This window comes from Zerene cesonia, chromosome 12 (genome assembly GCF_012273895.1).
Source record: "Zerene cesonia ecotype Mississippi chromosome 12, Zerene_cesonia_1.1, whole genome shotgun sequence".
Lineage (NCBI taxonomy): Eukaryota > Metazoa > Arthropoda > Insecta > Lepidoptera > Pieridae > Zerene > Zerene cesonia.
Genome location: NC_052113.1, coordinates 5,509,392 through 5,526,202, shown reverse-complemented (window position 1 = coordinate 5,526,202; position 16,811 = coordinate 5,509,392). Strand labels below are relative to the sequence as shown.

At 32.2% G+C, this 16,811-nt stretch overlaps 3 protein-coding genes across 4 annotated transcripts in view; 2 read left to right on the top strand and 1 right to left on the bottom strand.

The window, feature by feature from the left end:
- Window positions 1–628: 628 nt before the first annotated feature.
- LOC119830957 (intraflagellar transport protein 22 homolog) lies at window positions 629–1,915 on the top strand. Its single transcript, XM_038354149.1, has 4 exons — window positions 629–758; window positions 1,052–1,224; window positions 1,515–1,717; window positions 1,791–1,915. Exons 1-4 carry the CDS (start codon window positions 714–716, stop codon window positions 1,913–1,915), a joined length of 546 nt encoding a protein of 181 aa, XP_038210077.1. The 5' UTR covers window positions 629–713.
- Window positions 1,916–2,115: 200 nt separating this feature from the next.
- Window positions 2,116–8,440, bottom strand: LOC119830697 (protein suppressor of sable-like). 2 transcript variants are annotated; one of them, XM_038353797.1, is made up of 2 exons: window positions 8,289–8,440; window positions 2,116–6,311 (listed from the first exon to the last, which is right to left on the bottom strand). In XM_038353797.1, exon 2 carries the CDS (start codon window positions 6,296–6,298, stop codon window positions 2,795–2,797), a length of 3,504 nt encoding a protein of 1,167 aa, XP_038209725.1. In that variant the 5' UTR covers window positions 6,299–6,311; window positions 8,289–8,440; the 3' UTR covers window positions 2,116–2,794. The 2 variants fall into 2 exon arrangements, with proteins under 2 accessions (XP_038209725.1, XP_038209724.1); XM_038353796.1 differs by lacking the exon at window positions 8,289–8,440 and adding an exon at window positions 7,496–8,129.
- Window positions 8,441–9,414: 974 nt separating this feature from the next.
- The window catches only part of LOC119830812 (ubiquitin conjugation factor E4 A-like), a 30,284-nt gene continuing 22,887 nt past the window's right edge, over window positions 9,415–16,811 (top strand). Inside the window, exons 1-13 of the mRNA XM_038353959.1 lie at window positions 9,415–10,221; window positions 10,654–10,785; window positions 11,225–11,388; window positions 11,543–11,722; window positions 11,889–12,041; window positions 12,157–12,325; window positions 12,747–12,885; window positions 13,362–13,550; window positions 14,024–14,194; window positions 14,370–14,493; window positions 15,031–15,176; window positions 15,713–15,862; window positions 16,265–16,508. Coding sequence (XP_038209887.1) covers window positions 9,594–10,221; window positions 10,654–10,785; window positions 11,225–11,388; window positions 11,543–11,722; window positions 11,889–12,041; window positions 12,157–12,325; window positions 12,747–12,885; window positions 13,362–13,550; window positions 14,024–14,194; window positions 14,370–14,493; window positions 15,031–15,176; window positions 15,713–15,862; window positions 16,265–16,508 — 2,589 coding nt within the window. The 5' untranslated portion in view covers window positions 9,415–9,593. The remainder of the gene's footprint in view (window positions 10,222–10,653; window positions 10,786–11,224; window positions 11,389–11,542; window positions 11,723–11,888; window positions 12,042–12,156; window positions 12,326–12,746; window positions 12,886–13,361; window positions 13,551–14,023; window positions 14,195–14,369; window positions 14,494–15,030; window positions 15,177–15,712; window positions 15,863–16,264; window positions 16,509–16,811) is intronic.

Sequence of the window (16,811 nt, the reverse complement as noted above, 5' to 3'; positions counted from 1 at the left end):
CATCCAAATCGCAATAATTTTTGTTTGAAACTGTTTGCGAAATCTATGCAAATTGTAATTTACACACACAGTTAATAACACAGATTACCTACTAAATAGTTACCTAATATGATAAAAATGCCTAGTTACTACATTGATTCTAGGTAGTTTTTCCTCTTTCATCATGTATTTATTCTAATATGATTCATGCGCTTCAGACAAAAAGACGTGGTTTTCAGTTGAAATTTATAGGAACCAGTTAATAATTTCACTTATATGTCAAAAAAATATATATATGTATATATAATCTACAATATTTATTTCAAAAATACTTTGTGTGGTCCCACGGTGTAATGGTTAGCACTCTGTAATCTGAATCCAGCGATCCCAGTTCAAATCTCGGTACTTTTTAAATTTTTTTATTCAAATTAGTATTTGCAATATAATAAATCCAATTGGGAGCAATCGCTTGATCTTGTTTCGATAGGAAATTGTTTAAAGACCATTGTGCCTACTGGTAAAATAAAACACATAGGGATAAACCTTTTCACAGATGGCATGCCACCCAATTACCAAGAACTGTTTCGATTGTATGTATCAATATATTGTAGTTACCTAGGCAATCATTCTAATAAACAAAAGGCCATGTCACAAAAGTATGGTAACGCAATGCTTGTGGGCAGCAGTCGATTTGTGAATTAAGAAACAATTATTCTGCACAGGATAGCAAAAAAATGCAGCTTCAGAAGCTGAAAATTTTGATGATTGGACCATGTGATGTATGTATATTTTCTCTCTAGTTTAAAATATCTACTTGATGAATCATCAGCGTTATTTTACGAAAATATTTTTCTGAAAAAATATCCAGTATAATGTTTTCGTTTGTATTTGTTTTCGTTATTATTAATTTGTACAAAATTTCGAATTCGTTGCATTAATTTTGAGCGTACTAGATTTGATATGTTCTAAGACCTAAGTTATTCAATATAACTTAAACCATATATTCAACCATAGTAATGTTTAAACTGTAACTGTACTATGTAGGTAAGTTCTAACCATGCTTTCGTTTTAGAGTGGCAAATCAACAATTGCAAATTTAATATCGGAATCAATAAATAATGAAGACTCTGAACCACGACCGACGCAGGGCGTAAGAATTGTGGAATTCGAAGTACCAAATATAAATATAAATGGCAAGCAAATTAAAGTTGACATTGAACTGTGGGATTGTAGCGGTGACCACAAGTTTGTTTCTTACTCGTTATTTCAACAAACCATTGCATTCTACCTTTTAGCGAAAAAGATATTTATTCAAAAAAGATTCATTTAAATACTTATTTATAAGTATTAAAATATTGTAACATTAGGTAGATATAACAGTAATAATATGTATACCTGTAACCTATCTTGTTTATTTTATCTCAAGATAATCAGACAAACAAAAGTAAGATAAAAATGTTTTGCTTTATCGCCTTGATAGTGAGTGTTAATACCTCATTGTATGCATTGTTTATTAAAATATTTTTCTAAAACAGATTCGAGTCTTGCTGGCCCGCCCTTCGCCTTGGAGTTAAAGGTGTAATCCTCGTTGGTTCATCAAATACAGCCAATATTGCTTCAAGAGAACTAGAGCTTTTATATAACTACTTTGTTTCCCAGCCCAAGTTATCAATGAAACAATGTGTAGTATTTTATAATTGCTTCAATGATCAAGACGATATTGATATTTTAAATCTATGTATGTAAAATATTATTACATTTTTACTGTTCCAGTTTTCGCTATTTTCTAACCTTGAATATTATTCTTTTAGCTCCTACATTTTCAAGAGTGTCTCAAGTGGCGACAAATGTGAAAACAAAAAGTGATCGTTTAAAAAACGATTTTACCAATTTTATTGTTTCTGTTGTGCAGTCTGTGAATAAAATTGAAGATTGAACTGATGGCCCTGTTTCTCTACTTTTCAACACCTAAAACTTAGTGTTGTTTACTCACCTCAGGATCAATGCAAAGAACATCCGAACTGAAAAACATCCACTCATTTATTTTGTAGCATTCGAATATTTCTTATCATTTAATAATCCATACCTGTAATTTAATCATTCATTGTGTCAGGTGCATAAGTAATACATTAAAAATAAATATAAATATATTTATTTAAAGTCCAACGGGCTTTCAATTATACAGCTTTAATTCACAAACTAAATATGATTCTTACTCTTATTAAAATGATTTTAGACTATGGTCTTCTAGACTATTTAGATACAAATTAATTACTTTTATTGCTTTCATTTATATAAGACAATCTTAGGTACATTGTCGATATCAATCACTTTTGCATACCTAGGTATTACCGCATTACCTCTCGTAGATGTTACAATGTGTTAACCGTTAATATCCCATAACCTAAATCAAATAAAAATATAAATACAGACATACAAAAACAAACTCAATCATAAACCCGCACTCAGTCTTTAAACATTTGGCTCGTAAAATGAGTACTTTTAAATGAACCTATTGTGTAACACCTCATATTAATACAATTTGCTTGTCTCTGATTATGCTTTTATACTCGTACGACTTATAACAAAATATTATTTACATTTCAGCTTGTACATAAAATATAAATTCTTAATCATATAATATAGTAATAAGACATTGTATAAATTATAAAAAGACTACCTATAGGAGTCTGGAGTCCCTACTATTTAATTATGTATCACCTTGATCACATTTTGTAACATGTGGAAGGAAAGCTACTATAACTATTTCATGAGTCTAATTTATTTACATATTATATACGAAAACTTATAATATTTATTTCTTCCAATTCCCACGATCATTAAAATTTTTCCTGTCTCTTTGTCCTCTATTAGAGCCGCCACGATTCCATCTGTCATTGCCGCGACCTCGATGCCCGCCCCGATTGGGAAATCTCGGGAAATTTTGATCTTCCATAAAATTGAAATCATTTCCAGGCCCGTTGTATCCCATATTGCCGAAATTATTTGGAGGTCCAAATTTATTATTATTGAAGTTATGTGGAATATTTGGAGCTATCCCTAGTAAGCCCGGTGCTGGGCCGTTGCGTGGATCTGGCATTGATTGATTGAAACCGTGTAAATGGCCGACGTTCATATTATTCATGCCACCGCCCATGTTCATGGAAGCAACATTCATCATATTCATGTTCGGTTCCATTCCTCCTGGTGGGCCAGTCATATTATTGCCAAATGGATTCGAATTTTGATTGAAATTAATTGGTGTTTTTAACAATGCTTCTTTGGGTTTTGGTAAATACGAAAAATCACCACTTTCAGATAAAGAAACGCCTAAATTCGTAAATATACTACAAAGTACGGAATTATTTTGAATTGAACTGTGATCAAACTTTTTTCCAGGCGTCTTATCTTGATGGTATTGTTTTATCATTTGAGTTACTGGGGCCAAGTGTTGATTAACAAATATTTTTTGAGTTGTACTTAATTCTTTGTACCAGTTCGAATTTTGTAAAATTGCTTGTATTTCTAACGAATTTTGTTTTTGTTCGATAATAGTGCTGTCTGTGTGTTCTTTAGGTTTCCTTCGAGGATCAACACGTGGTCCAGAACTTGGAGCTGTAGTAGTCTTAGTAGTGGGTTTTTCGCTATCACTATTTGATTCATCTACGGAAAGACGGAATACTTTTCTTAACCTAGGATCTACGAGAGCTTGCGATTTTGCAGTGCTATTTTTAATGTCAGTATAATCTGGTCTAGGTATATCTATAGGCACTAATTTATATGGAATGGGAGGATGGCTATTAATTGAACCATTTATTTCTGATGCAGGCGTGTAATTGGGCAACGGCTTAAACGGTAGACCAAGACGTAAATCTATATCTCCACTTCCACTTTGCCTCAAATCTGTATCGCCAAAGGTAGGTTTGAAGTCAGGCTGCCTAAGGTCTACATCCGTTCTTCGACGGCCGTCCGTAGGCTCTCCATCAACACATTCATATATAGAAATCCGATTTGCTTTTTTCTTAGTTGTTTTTGGTGTCTCGACAATTTTTTCTGGGGATTTTCGAGTTCTAGGATCTCGTGATTGCGTAGGACTTGAATAAACATTTTCGTTATTACTCGAGGCACTTTCTTGCAAATTATTCTTCATTGTGTTTAATAATTTAGTAACTTCTTCGCTTATATCTATTTTAGATAAATCTCCTAGTTTGCTTAATACAGTCGAAGGTTCTATTACATGAGGTGCTGGAGCTGAGGCTGGAGGAGACATGAAACCTTTTTGTGGCGATGCACACGGTGACTTCTTTTTAGAGCTCTTTTCTTCGTCACTGGAATACCACTTTTCATCAATTAACAAATTATTTTCTTCGTCGTCATCAGTTGTGGACCGGCGATTTCGTTTTGCAGGACTCTTGAAAAAGGGATCTGGCGGGAGAAATCGAATGTCTGTATCACCTTCAGCTTGACCTGGCTGTCGCTCTGTGTTTTGTATCCTTGAATCGCCATCAGTAAAAGGAAGCACTCTATGGTCTACATCTTTTATTTCATTGGAAGTAACAGGTTTCTCAGTATCAAACGTGTCATTTGATATATCTATGTTTTCTTTATCTTTCGAAGCAAACTTCAATGCATCTTTTGTATATTGATCGATATCAATCATATCCTTGGATGGCTGTTGTTCTTGTTTCAATAAATTATTTTTAAAAGAATCATCACTCGCTGTTGCTGTCATCGAGGGTTGAAAACGCATATCGACATCTTGACCAGGAAAATCTGTCGGCAAAGTCATATTGTTTGAAACCGGAACTGCGGGTGGAACGCGTAAATCTAAATCCTTAGCACCTGCACTTGTTCCTGTAAATTGTGACTGTTGTTCCATATTGTTGATTAAACCTAATTTTTGTATACTCATTGTGTTTAATTGTATTTCCGTTATTTGTTTTAAAGATATGCCAATGCTATTTAATTGTAAAACTGTTAATTGTCCTAGCTGATCCAAATTTTCTATACCCAATTTCGTTAAATCTGAAATCTGTCGTGGTGTTAAAACCCCGGTTAAGTTTTTAATACTTAATACACTTGACATATTTGTGTTACTATTCGGTGATAAACTAGCAATCGCGCATTGATTACTATTATTGTCGTTTTGCCACCTTGATTGCCGAATTTTCGGCGATATTTTTTGTCGATCGTTGTAGTTATTGGATAAAATATCAGAATTATTTTGTGGATTAGGTATATTTAACTCGAAAAGTGAAGGTATATTTTTCTCATGAATTTCAGAATCCTCAGGATATTGTTGTTTCAATCTTAATTGAGTTGTTTGTATCATTTTCATAGCATCTTCACGGTTTAATCTAGGAAAATCACCTAAAATCTCTTTAGGAGCTGATTCGATATGTTTAAGAAGTATATTTTTTAAACCATCATTTAAGGGTTTTCCGTGTGCAAATTTACAGTCATCCTTATATATACACGGAAGACCAGTGTGATAATATTTACAAGGAAAATCAGCATGCATATACAAACATTTATCCCTTTTTGCACAGCAATCCATTAAGTAAAATTTACATAATTCCATCTTTCGAGGTGGTTGTGCATCATGTGAATAAATACAATCATCACCTTTATGACATTTTCCTTGCATATAGTATAAACATACACCTTCAGAATCTTGCATATTATGATTTCCTCTTCGTCTGTCATTTTTATTCTTATTTCTATCCCTCTGCGGCGGCCTATGCCTTTGAGACCGTTGTTGATGACCCCTTGAATCTTGACTGCTATCTGATGCATAAGAATCCCGATCGTCTTCTGGAAATACAATGTCTTGCGATTGTTTATTCACCGGTGAGGCACCACGAACGCACATCATTTCATTTTCATCCATCTCCTCAGAATATTCTTGTTTCTTTCGTTTTTTGCTAGGCCCATCCTTCCCTTCGTATTTCTTTCTCTTCTTATGTTTTCGACGTTCTTCAACCTCATCTTCGTGAGCATCACTATCGTCATTTTTATTCATAGCTTTCCTAATAGCCTTTTCTATATTTCCAGCAAAATCGTCTTCTAATGGATTTGTATACTTACGCGATTTCTTACTTTTATCTTTATATTTTTGTTCACTTTTACTTGACTTAGATTTTTTCCTTTTACCTGATTTAGAATAATAATAATTTTGGGTTTCATTTTCGTCTTGAGGATTTTCTTCTTCTTTGTCAGCCACACCCTCGCTCTTCTCTGCTGGCGCGGATTCCGTAGTTTCACCATCACTCTCGATTTCTCCATCTTCCAAGTCGATATTTGACGCTGGCTCCGCCATTTTCAACGTATCACTGAAATTCGAGAATAAACGATATTAAAACATAATGTATATATATACATATATATAACAATATTGTAAAATTCGTGTAACTGTTGATTTTTTTTCTTTGTAATAGAGATTTAACGTTTATGTTTATTAATGAATGTTATTATCTACTTAGTTATAATTGATATTAAAGTTACAGGAATATGTTTTTATACTTTCATGAGGTAAGTCCAAACTAAAGCTCAAGCAAAATATTTACCATTTGCTAATTTTATTTTTAGGTCACACTGTGAGAGGGGGACAAGGTGAGGGGAGATAAGCTAGGCTACGTTACGTGTACATCTACATAAAGGAACTCAAAATTTAATGGTCAAAATGTTATAATAGTTATCATCATCGAAAACCTTGTAATTGTACAGGAAACAATAATAAAATTCACATTATCCTGAAATTATAAGGTATCCTTCCTCTTTTATCCAATTCACGTGACTTGGCAAAATTCAATATTAGATACCAATCTTATAAAATAAATAGGTATTCACTTTTATTTGACGATATACCATTAATTGTTTAAGTAATAATGCCATTTTACCACGATCCATCAAAGTAGGAAATTTTTTATCATGCAAGATATCATTATATACATTAATACCTACGTAGGTATCATTTACAATAATAATGAATCTATTAAAAGCGTAACATGAGTTATCCTATAAGTAAAAAAAGTTGAGTAACATTGAAAGTTCAATAGATAATTTTTTTTGTGAATTCTAATGGTGCGACATTTTAATGGCGATATTGTAGACGCCATGACACCGAGTATAACCCGACCAAATTGTGTTGCCTATGTAACGTGTGCCTAGGAAACTAGGCATGATATTAATTATCCAAATATTTATAATGCCTCAGTCCTCATACTGGGATCTAATCTATATAAATATATACTAGATCCGGAACATGTTAAAAATGGATAACCTTTTAATGCACAACAAAAGACTGCTTTCGTTGGCCTTACGCACACTGATGAAAATAACTCACACATACAGATACATAAGTTGCAGCGTACATAGAAGACTGACGTTATCTTTCATGAATAATACGTAATTTTAATAGGTGTTTGAAAATAAACCATAAATAAGTTTGGAATATAGTACTACGTCCTTATTTTTCAAGCGAGGACTACTTCCGAATTCTCATTTTATACTATACCTAATAATCGACGAATCAATTGTCATTGGGAATTATCTCCAAAAAATGTCACTTAATTGTTATAAAATTAATTGAACATGTATGGCAGAATACAGTAGACTAATTGTTCTTAGCCACAACTTTCAAGTAAATTATTATAATCGAGTAGATATGCAAGCAATGAGTGGCCGTTCACATTTCACAATGTCTGAGTATGCGCTACGCTCTCGCCACGAATGAATGACGTCAGCCTTCTAGAACGGCAAGATATCTTTGTCCTTCCTTTAACGAGGTCACGAATCGAGCAACGCTCACACACGTAATAACACAAGGAAATGGCGTATAGTGACTCACACAGTCACACTACCAAAAATATAACCCGGGTAATTTAAGGAGACAGCATTGTATGCTATTGTGATGATTAACGAAATTGAGAAAAATACAATTTAGTAGATAAGTTATTAAACCTTCACCACAAGCCAATTAAACCAACAATTTAGTTAAGTAATTTGAAATATAGAAAAACTAAAACTAGCAGCATGCATGTTTCGAAAATTACATGTCCATTACTAAGTGGTAAATGGAGGTCCGCCATTTTGTAGTATGCATGATCAACAAAAATGTTTATAGCAAAGATATCTATAAAATTCAAATGTGTAGAAATGAATTTTCACATTTGAAATATTTAATGAATTAAATTTAACAAATTATATGAAGCACTATGTATTATATAATATTTAACATATTTAGGGGACACGCATTTGTAGTTATGACCTAACAAGTAAATATTATAATTAAGTGTTACCAATCTTACATTAATGAACAATTCACTATGTGCGACTACTATACGCCATGTAAAAAAGATATTCTTTCATAGCATTGCTGCATAAAGACGAAACAAATCGACAACGCAATAATGATTTCAATTTCAGGTTCGGGCGTCGACTGCAGTGGAACAAAATCTAAATCGGTAAATATTTAGTTCCACTTTTGAACGCAAACAGGTTGATGGCGTTAGTGATGAGACAGTAACACCAACATAACGCAGGAAGTAATTTTAGTATGCTTAGACATAAATAATATATATGTATTTTTATAGACCTAGGGAAAAGAATACATAAACAAAAGACTTTATTAAAAAATTTATGTATTATATCTAAAATTATGTTACAAATTTGAGGTACATTTAATAGTCTAGATTTTATAAATTACATTCTTGACTCAAACACATTGACCATAAAGTATAAACTATGATACCATGTTGAAAGACAATAATTTAAAAAAATAGCATAAATTTTGATCAAAATAATTTAATTTTATTACTATAAATTTATTTTTTAATATTATTACTAAATATTTATTCAACAAGTTTTACATAAGTCTTATATATATTTTAGCCATTTGGAAATATTTATACATATATCATCACTACATAGTATAAAACAAAGTCACTTCCTCTGTCCCTATGTCCCTATTTTGCGTAAATCTTTAAAACTACGCAATTAATTGTGATGACAAGATGTATTAAACTATTCAGAATTGAGCAAAAGCTATTAGCTAATAATATATTAGTTATAATAAATGCGGGGTTTAGTAGATAGAGCCAAAAATACTGAAATAGATTTATTATGAAGAAAACAAATTAAAGAAAAATATCAATTAAGAAACAAAATAATTGTAGATAAATTACATTGTGAATAATAATACATGTCTTAAATTTAAAATGTAAGCTGCATATTTTTATTTGCAATATGCTATAAGTTATTTGTATATAGAAAATGTTTAGTTTTGAAATTATTTTTTACTGTACATGTTATATAAAATTTATAGAAGAAATAAAAAGAAATGAAGTAATTTTGCTGACCACCCAATAATAAATCAAATAGATGCCGATTGTCAATGTCAAATCTGTTTTATCACTTTTGATAACGAAATTACAGTCAGCAGTTTTCGTAGTGCTTACTGCTATTCTTGTTTTACTTATTGTTAAAAATTAAAACTTTCGAGCAAATTATGAGTCTAACATCCTTTTAAAAACCGCTTCTTAGGATCTACAACAACTTGCCAGATCATGTGAATATAGCATTAATTCATAGTTTGTTGTTAAATAAAAACAATAATGTCAGAACCAAACAACCCATTTGCTGGCTTAATAGGAACTCATGAAGGTAAAAGTAGCAGTGATGTGGAATATACATCAGGTTCTGTTCCAGTACAAATAGCTACTAAAGAAGCTAAAGAAGACGAAAAAATTCAAACTATCAACAACATAGTGGAAAATGTTTTTCATTTTACAATTAACGCCAATGCTGTGGATGAAAAATCCGACAAGCAACTGGTTTATTTGGAAGAATTAGCACAAGCTATGAACCCAAGAGTTCGAATTGACCTAGAAGCTTTGGAGCAAGCTCTTTTTGAACGATTATTGCTGCAAGATGTGGAACAGAATGTTATACCCAAATCATGCAAAGCCTACAAGGAACATGTTGTTCAAAAACAAGTATTTCCTTATCTGTTTAGTTCTATGCAAAATCTTCAAACATATGACTATGTAAATGACATAACAGTTAGAAATGGTATAAAGAAGATGAGGGAACTTATATTTAGAAATGCAGTAACTGCTTTGAAACAGCCGGCTTTATTTGAAGACCAAGACTTTGCTAGTCAACTTATTGAACTTCTACAACATGTTGATCCTCAGAGTCACACCTTTTTTGTAGATTTAGTGAAGGCTTTCATGTCAGAAGGTAATGTATAAATAATTAACAAAATAAAATTTTTGACATTGTGTATTTGTTTATTTGTAGCATTGTTTTGTTTTGACTACATTATAGGTTCCATTTCAATGTTATTAAAATATTTAAATAATATGCAACTTTAACATGCTTTTTTATATTTATATGTTACCAATTCCGTGAGAATTTAATTGAATCCCTTTGAATGGATGGATTTCTGTAAACTTTTTCCACTATCAAAGATATATAACAAAACAGTAATTTTATTTTATTAACCTGATTAGGATCATCAGGATTAAATAATTTCCTTACATATACTTTATATAAAAGCAAGTGAGACAATTTAGTTGATGCTATATTGAAGTGTTTTTTTTTTAGTTTCTTAAGCTATATTTATTTATGTTATATATAACTTATAGTTAAAAAAATTATTTGAAATTTCAGCCGATGCCGATTCACAAAATCAGCTAAGAGACACCATGATACCGGTCCTGAAAAAAATTCACACAGATGTAAACAAGTCAAATTTAATTAATTTATCCATCTACATTTTGCCATCTATTCACATATTTGCCAGTAAGTATAATTTAAGGTTTGGTTATTTTGTTGTTTGTATAAATAAGTATATAATCATGCATATAAAATGATAAAAATAAGTAAATAGTAATATTTATTTCAGTTTGCAATTAAACAATTCATAATGCCATGAAAATGTTATTAGATTTGTATGGTATTGCAACTAATCATAACTAATATAAATTGTATATAATTCAAACTACCTTCTTTTTTTATTAACCGACTTCAAAAAAGGAAGAGGTTCTCAAATTGATTTTTTGTGTTTGTTCTCTTAAACCTTTACTGGGTGAACCAATTTTGATTTTTTTGAAAGCCACCCTGTTTATATTTAATATAGCTCTTACAATTTGAAATCCATTTAGTTCTTTGGTTAAAATAATAAATACAAACTGCACCTGTTTTTATACAAAATTTTCTAAGAATAATTATTCATGAACAGGTAGTCCATACTTGGCCCCAATATTGATGGAAGCCTGTGAACCTAAAAATGAAATGATTGGAAGACATTATCAGGATTCCGTCATTGGGGCTCTACTTTCATTATCTGTCTTACCAAGAACTGCAACATCCCTCCATGAGTACTTTGACAACCCAATGGACCAAGTAAGTCATGGATCAATAAAATGTACATCTTAATGTCTTAGAGACTTATCAAAAGGACTGGTCATAGGTCAAAGAATGATAATACTCAGTTTAATTTTTTATGTCTATCAAAACTTACTTTTCTGCCCTATAGGAGAAATTTGTTTTTTTTCAGTCCTCTATATCAATGATTGAATCATCAGTTTGGAATGCATCATCACATCTTATAAATAATATGCACAAGGTATTTCTAACACTACTTAAAGGAGGGCCACAGATTAAAAATCGTCTACTGACATGGATTGGCAAATGTTTAAAAGCAAATGTTGCCAGAGGAAAGCTTTGGAATGTTCAGGTATACTATAAAAATTGAAATTTTAATGTAATATGTCACTTTATGATATACATATCTTTTCCATAACACAATAGATTTTTAGTTTTATAAGTGGTTCACAGTATACTTATATTATAATATATATATACTTGAATATTGTGTGTTTAAAAATTGTCATCTTTCCTAGGCTGGTGATATCAGTGCAGCTTCACTTCAGTGTGTGTCTGATGGATTCATGTTAAATTTGGGTGCAGTGCTATTACAACTTTGTCAACCATTTTGTACATCTGCAAATGATCCAAAATCATTGAAAATTGACCCAACATATGGGGCAGTGCCAGTAAGTTTTTGATATCATTTATTAATAGCTATCAACTATTGCTTATTGCTTAATTTACGTCATAAATATTCAATTATTTCAGTTCATTAATGTCAATTAAAATCTTTTCTTTCAGGCAGAAGACTGTGCAGCTAAATCAGTTCATTTAGATTGTCTCCACAGTGAAACATGTCTGCTGCCTGCTCGTGAGACTGAAGATGGGCAAACTGTAAAGCGGCCGACAGCTGAAACTTATAATTTTGTCACTGAGTGCTTCTTTATGACCCAGAAATGTATTGACTTAGGTAAGTTGTTATTAATCTTGAGATACATTTATAAATTTAGAAAAAATATGCGAGGTTTTTGTATTATTTTCAATTTCAATTTTTTTTGTTAATGGCAATTTTGCTTTGTACAATTCTGCCAGTATCACGTTGGGAAGATTATACACGTTTTAGAAAATTTTTCTATATTAATTGATGTCAATCAAATTGCAGATATACCTAAAACAAAGAAACATACACAATATATAAAAATACACAACAAATAAGTCAGTAATGTTAGTCTTGACAGATAGTATAAAATAAGAGTTAATTAGAACAGACAATTTAACCTATGTTATGAATAGCTAAATAAGTTATTAGATATATAAGATGTTATAATTTAAATTTGTTAGAAATTATAGAAAATTTAAATTAATTTCTAAATTAATTTTTTTTCATACAGGTGTTCGCGTTTGCGCTGAGAAATTGTATCGCTGCGGTCAAGACCTTGGCAGAGCGCAGAGAGCATTAGCCGATGTAGCTGCCAGCGCTCATCATCTTGTTGAGCCCTTGAGACAGCGGACACAACATCTTATGACAAAGTCAGTATGCAATTTCTTTATATGAATTTATTTGTAGTTTGAAGTTGTTGAAATGTTTGGGAGTAGTTAGTGGGTTTTGTTGGTAATAATGTGACAAGATTCTCAAGTCAACTGTTTTTAGGATTTTGCAATGTGATTCTTCTTGTGTTTTTTTTATAGGGAATTATCATTTGGTTCCATTTTCGAATTCGGAGTTTTCCTCCCAGGGCCGTCCGTAACCGTTTTTGTAGAATATAATAAGAGAATCACGTCGTTTAAACAACTTCATATTCTGTTGCATTATTTAGGCATGTGATAAGAATAACTATAATGTATATGTCACCAAACCGATTGATAGTGAATCGGTAGTGTCCAAATTGTGGATTGAACAACACAAACATAGAAATAGTCCACATCTTTAATTAAATATCTGTAGCTTGTTGACATGGCTGGTAGCCGAGATGTTTTAATAACATTTGTTGCCTTTTCTTTTGCAGATTTGTAAGTCTTCGCTGTGCTCTGCTAGAAAATGACATGTTGACAAATTTACATCGTCTGCAAGCAACCACGTGCACTTGGCTGGTGCAAGTTGCGATACGAGACAACACAGAACAGACGTGCTATGCTCCTACAAATTTGTTGCCTGTTAACATGCCTATAACCACACCACCCCCTGATACTTTAAGGTAATAGAATGATTTATTATTAGGCATCCAATTGAATAAATTTTCGCTCAATCTTTGGAAAGAATTCATCCTTTACTATACATATTTAAGTGATATTAAAGTGAAGTCCCGTGTCCCCTACTGGGGTATGGGGCATATGATACACATCTGTTTCACTGATCAATTTTATGGACAAGTAGGTGATCAGCCTTCTGTGTCCTGCCAGACCGAGACATTTTTTTATTGTCCCCACCGGGAATCGAACCCAGGACCCCTCGGTTCTACGCTCACGCATTTACCTCTGTACGAAGGAGGCGGTCATTTAAGTGATATTGATGACAAAAAAATCAAAAATTATATGTTCACATCTTGATATTTCATCTGTAACTTTTAAGGATAAAAAGTATAAGCAATTTATATTTTGTGTTTAATATTTGCTCAAAAGTTTCTCACCATTATATAATTTAACTAGAAAATATTTTTCGTCCATCCAGATGCATTCCAGAGTTCGTTTTAGAGAACATCGTTGTTCTAATAACGATGGCTCGCCGTACGGTGGGCGCCATCACCGAAGAGGCAGACTTGGCTGGCTTACTGCAGCCAGCGCTTACCTTAGTTCTTGCGTTTATGGGAGACTCTTCCAGAACCTACAACCCACATTTAAGGTTAATAAATAAAAAAATCTTGAAACTCTACAAAGTCATATGATGATGTAGTATGGTAATATTATATTTATAATCTAACATTTCTAATTCAAGCTTAAATAATTTCTGTTTGCTTATAGAAATTCTCTAATTACCGCAAGTAATAATATAGTATAATTATATTTGAAATTATTAGGGCACGTCTAGCTGAATGCTTGGAGGCCATGTTGCCGAATCATCCTGATGAGCAACAACCACTCAGCAACATTGCTTCTTTCTACAGGGAACAACTGTTTAAGGAGCATCCCCATCGATTACAGGTTTAAATTTGAATATTTGAATGATGTCAATAGTTTTTATAATGTGCAAATTATTAATTTCGCTAAAGTAGAAGTGTCGTGAAATATACAATATCACTAATATTGTAGCTCCGTTAACATTAAAACTTTATTTTGCATTGAACAATTTTGATAATAAAATGTTATATATATTCTAATTATTCTATTTTAATGTAATAATTCTAATAATAATGCATGCCTTCTAAAACTTGACGTGTAATTTTCGCAAAATTAATATATTTTATAGAACTAATTTCACGCCACTAATTTCCTAATTTCTTGTGTAATTTTGACTTAAATAAACAGTACTTCATTATTTTACAATTCGAATGTTAATAATTTGTGTATCCGTCAATTTATAAATGTTTCAACGTAATAAGTCTTTTCCTTTTGTAATAAATAAAAGGTAATAGCCATTTTAAATTTGTCTTGTATTTCATGTTTTTCATCAAAAACATTCAAAATCATTTTTAGTTTAAACAAAAACAACCACTTAACTAAATTCTTATTATCAATCAGCTGGTGCCATGTCTTCTGGATGTGTTCGTCGGAATCGAAATGACTGGTCAGAGTGTGCAGTTCGAGCAGAAGTTCAACTATCGCAGACCCATGTACCTCGTTATGGAGTTCCTGTGGGGTATGCAAGAACATAGAGACGCATTTACGTGAGTTGAATTTTATATTGAATATATACTAGCTTTCTGCCCGCGGTTTCGCTCTAGAAGTCAAAGAAAAATATAAAATAGTTTCCGTACCCGTAGGATTTCTGGGATAAAAACTATCCTATGCACTTTCTCGGGTCGTAACTATATTTGTACCATATTAAATCCAAATCGGTTTACTGGTTTCAGTGCGAAGAAGAGACATATAGACAGAGATACTTTCACAGTTGTAATATTAGCATGGATTATTAGATAATGTATCTGCAATCAAATTTAATTTGTTACGTTGTATTTAAAGTATTAATCGAAAATCCTAATATCTAATATCATTTTTTTTCTTTTTATCACATGTTAATAAAACACAAGAATACATATATAAAATATTTTGAATTTAATCCTTATTCCATATCAACAATAAAAGTAAAAGTATAATCTATTTACCTCTTAAATGTATGTCCTTCCTCAATTTGGATCTTGTGTAATAAACCGTCTCTGTTTTAAATATCTATAAATTCATTTATGATACAATACTTTTTCAGACATTTAGCAAACGAAGCTGAAGCAAATATGGAAGCAGTACATCCACCAATATTCCTACGTTTTGTTAATCTTTTGATGAATGACGCCATTTTCTTACTTGATGAAGCTTTAGGGAATATGGCGCAAATTCGTACACTACAAACTGCGCAGTATGTATCATTCGTATGAAGTTTCATTACATGTTTTACACATTTTTTTAACTACTATATTTGCATCCGTGCTCGAAATAAATAAATAAAAGTACTTACGCAAAATAAGAAAAAATGTTGAAAAATATATGTACTCTATTATTATGTGAAAATTAATTGTGGAATTATTGGGTGTTATTTTGTATGATAAAGTGTTAGGCAATACACAACTCATATTTAAATTTAAAATCAAAACCTTTGCTGTATTTTTTTCACTTTTTAATAGCATTAACAGCAACTTTAGTTATTCAAATTGTTTAATATAAGCCATTTTCTTATTCACCACTTTAGAATGTTAACATACAAAATGTATTCATTCCATCGACTATCATAACTTGAATGCACTAACTGAACTATTCACAGAGAATCCGGCGCCTGGAGCAACCTGCCGGCGCAAGAGCGCGAACAGAACCTGGCGAACCTGTCGCACATCGGCATGCTGGCGCGGTTCGACAACATCCTCGGGCGGGACACCATCCGCACGCTCGTGCGTCTCACTGCGCACGCGCCGCACGTCTTCTGTCACCCCACGCTGGTGGAGCGGATCGCGTCTATGCTCAACTATTTCTTGCTGCACTTGGTTGGGCCGAATAAGAAGAACTTTAAGGTGGGTTTTGTTAAGTGGAATTCCCCATCTCGTTTTTTTATGGGCGATAGGGAAGCGTTTAGTCACGATCTCGCCTGATGGTAAGATAAGATGTGGCTTAAAATGAAGCGCACTTCCCTGAAAGGTACCCTAGTGGGTCTCTAGAAGGTGGGATCCACTTGAAACACTCTATACTTGAAGACTCCCATTATGCACACATAACAAGAAAAAAACTCAAATCAAATAAAATATATTCTACACGTTGATATGATATTTGATTTCGATAATAATGCGTTGCACTGCCATCTTCTACCTTCATACCAA

Bases quoted from the DNA above. Each gene is read 5' to 3' on its own strand.
- LOC119830697 (XM_038353796.1), bottom strand. From the start codon at position 7,521: ATGACAATTGATTCGTCGATTATTAG. The intron at 6,312-7,495 runs GTATAGTATAAA...CTCGAATTTCAG, and splicing joins ATTGATTCGTCGATTATTAG to TGATACGTTGAAAATGGCGG.
- LOC119830957 (XM_038354149.1), top strand. From the start codon at position 714: ATGCAGCTTCAGAAGCTGAAAATTTTGATGATTGGACCATGTGAT. The intron at 1,225-1,514 runs GTTTGTTTCTTA...TTTCTAAAACAG, and splicing joins GATTGTAGCGGTGACCACAA to ATTCGAGTCTTGCTGGCCCG. The intron at 1,718-1,790 runs GTATGTAAAATA...TTATTCTTTTAG, and splicing joins TATTGATATTTTAAATCTAT to CTCCTACATTTTCAAGAGTG.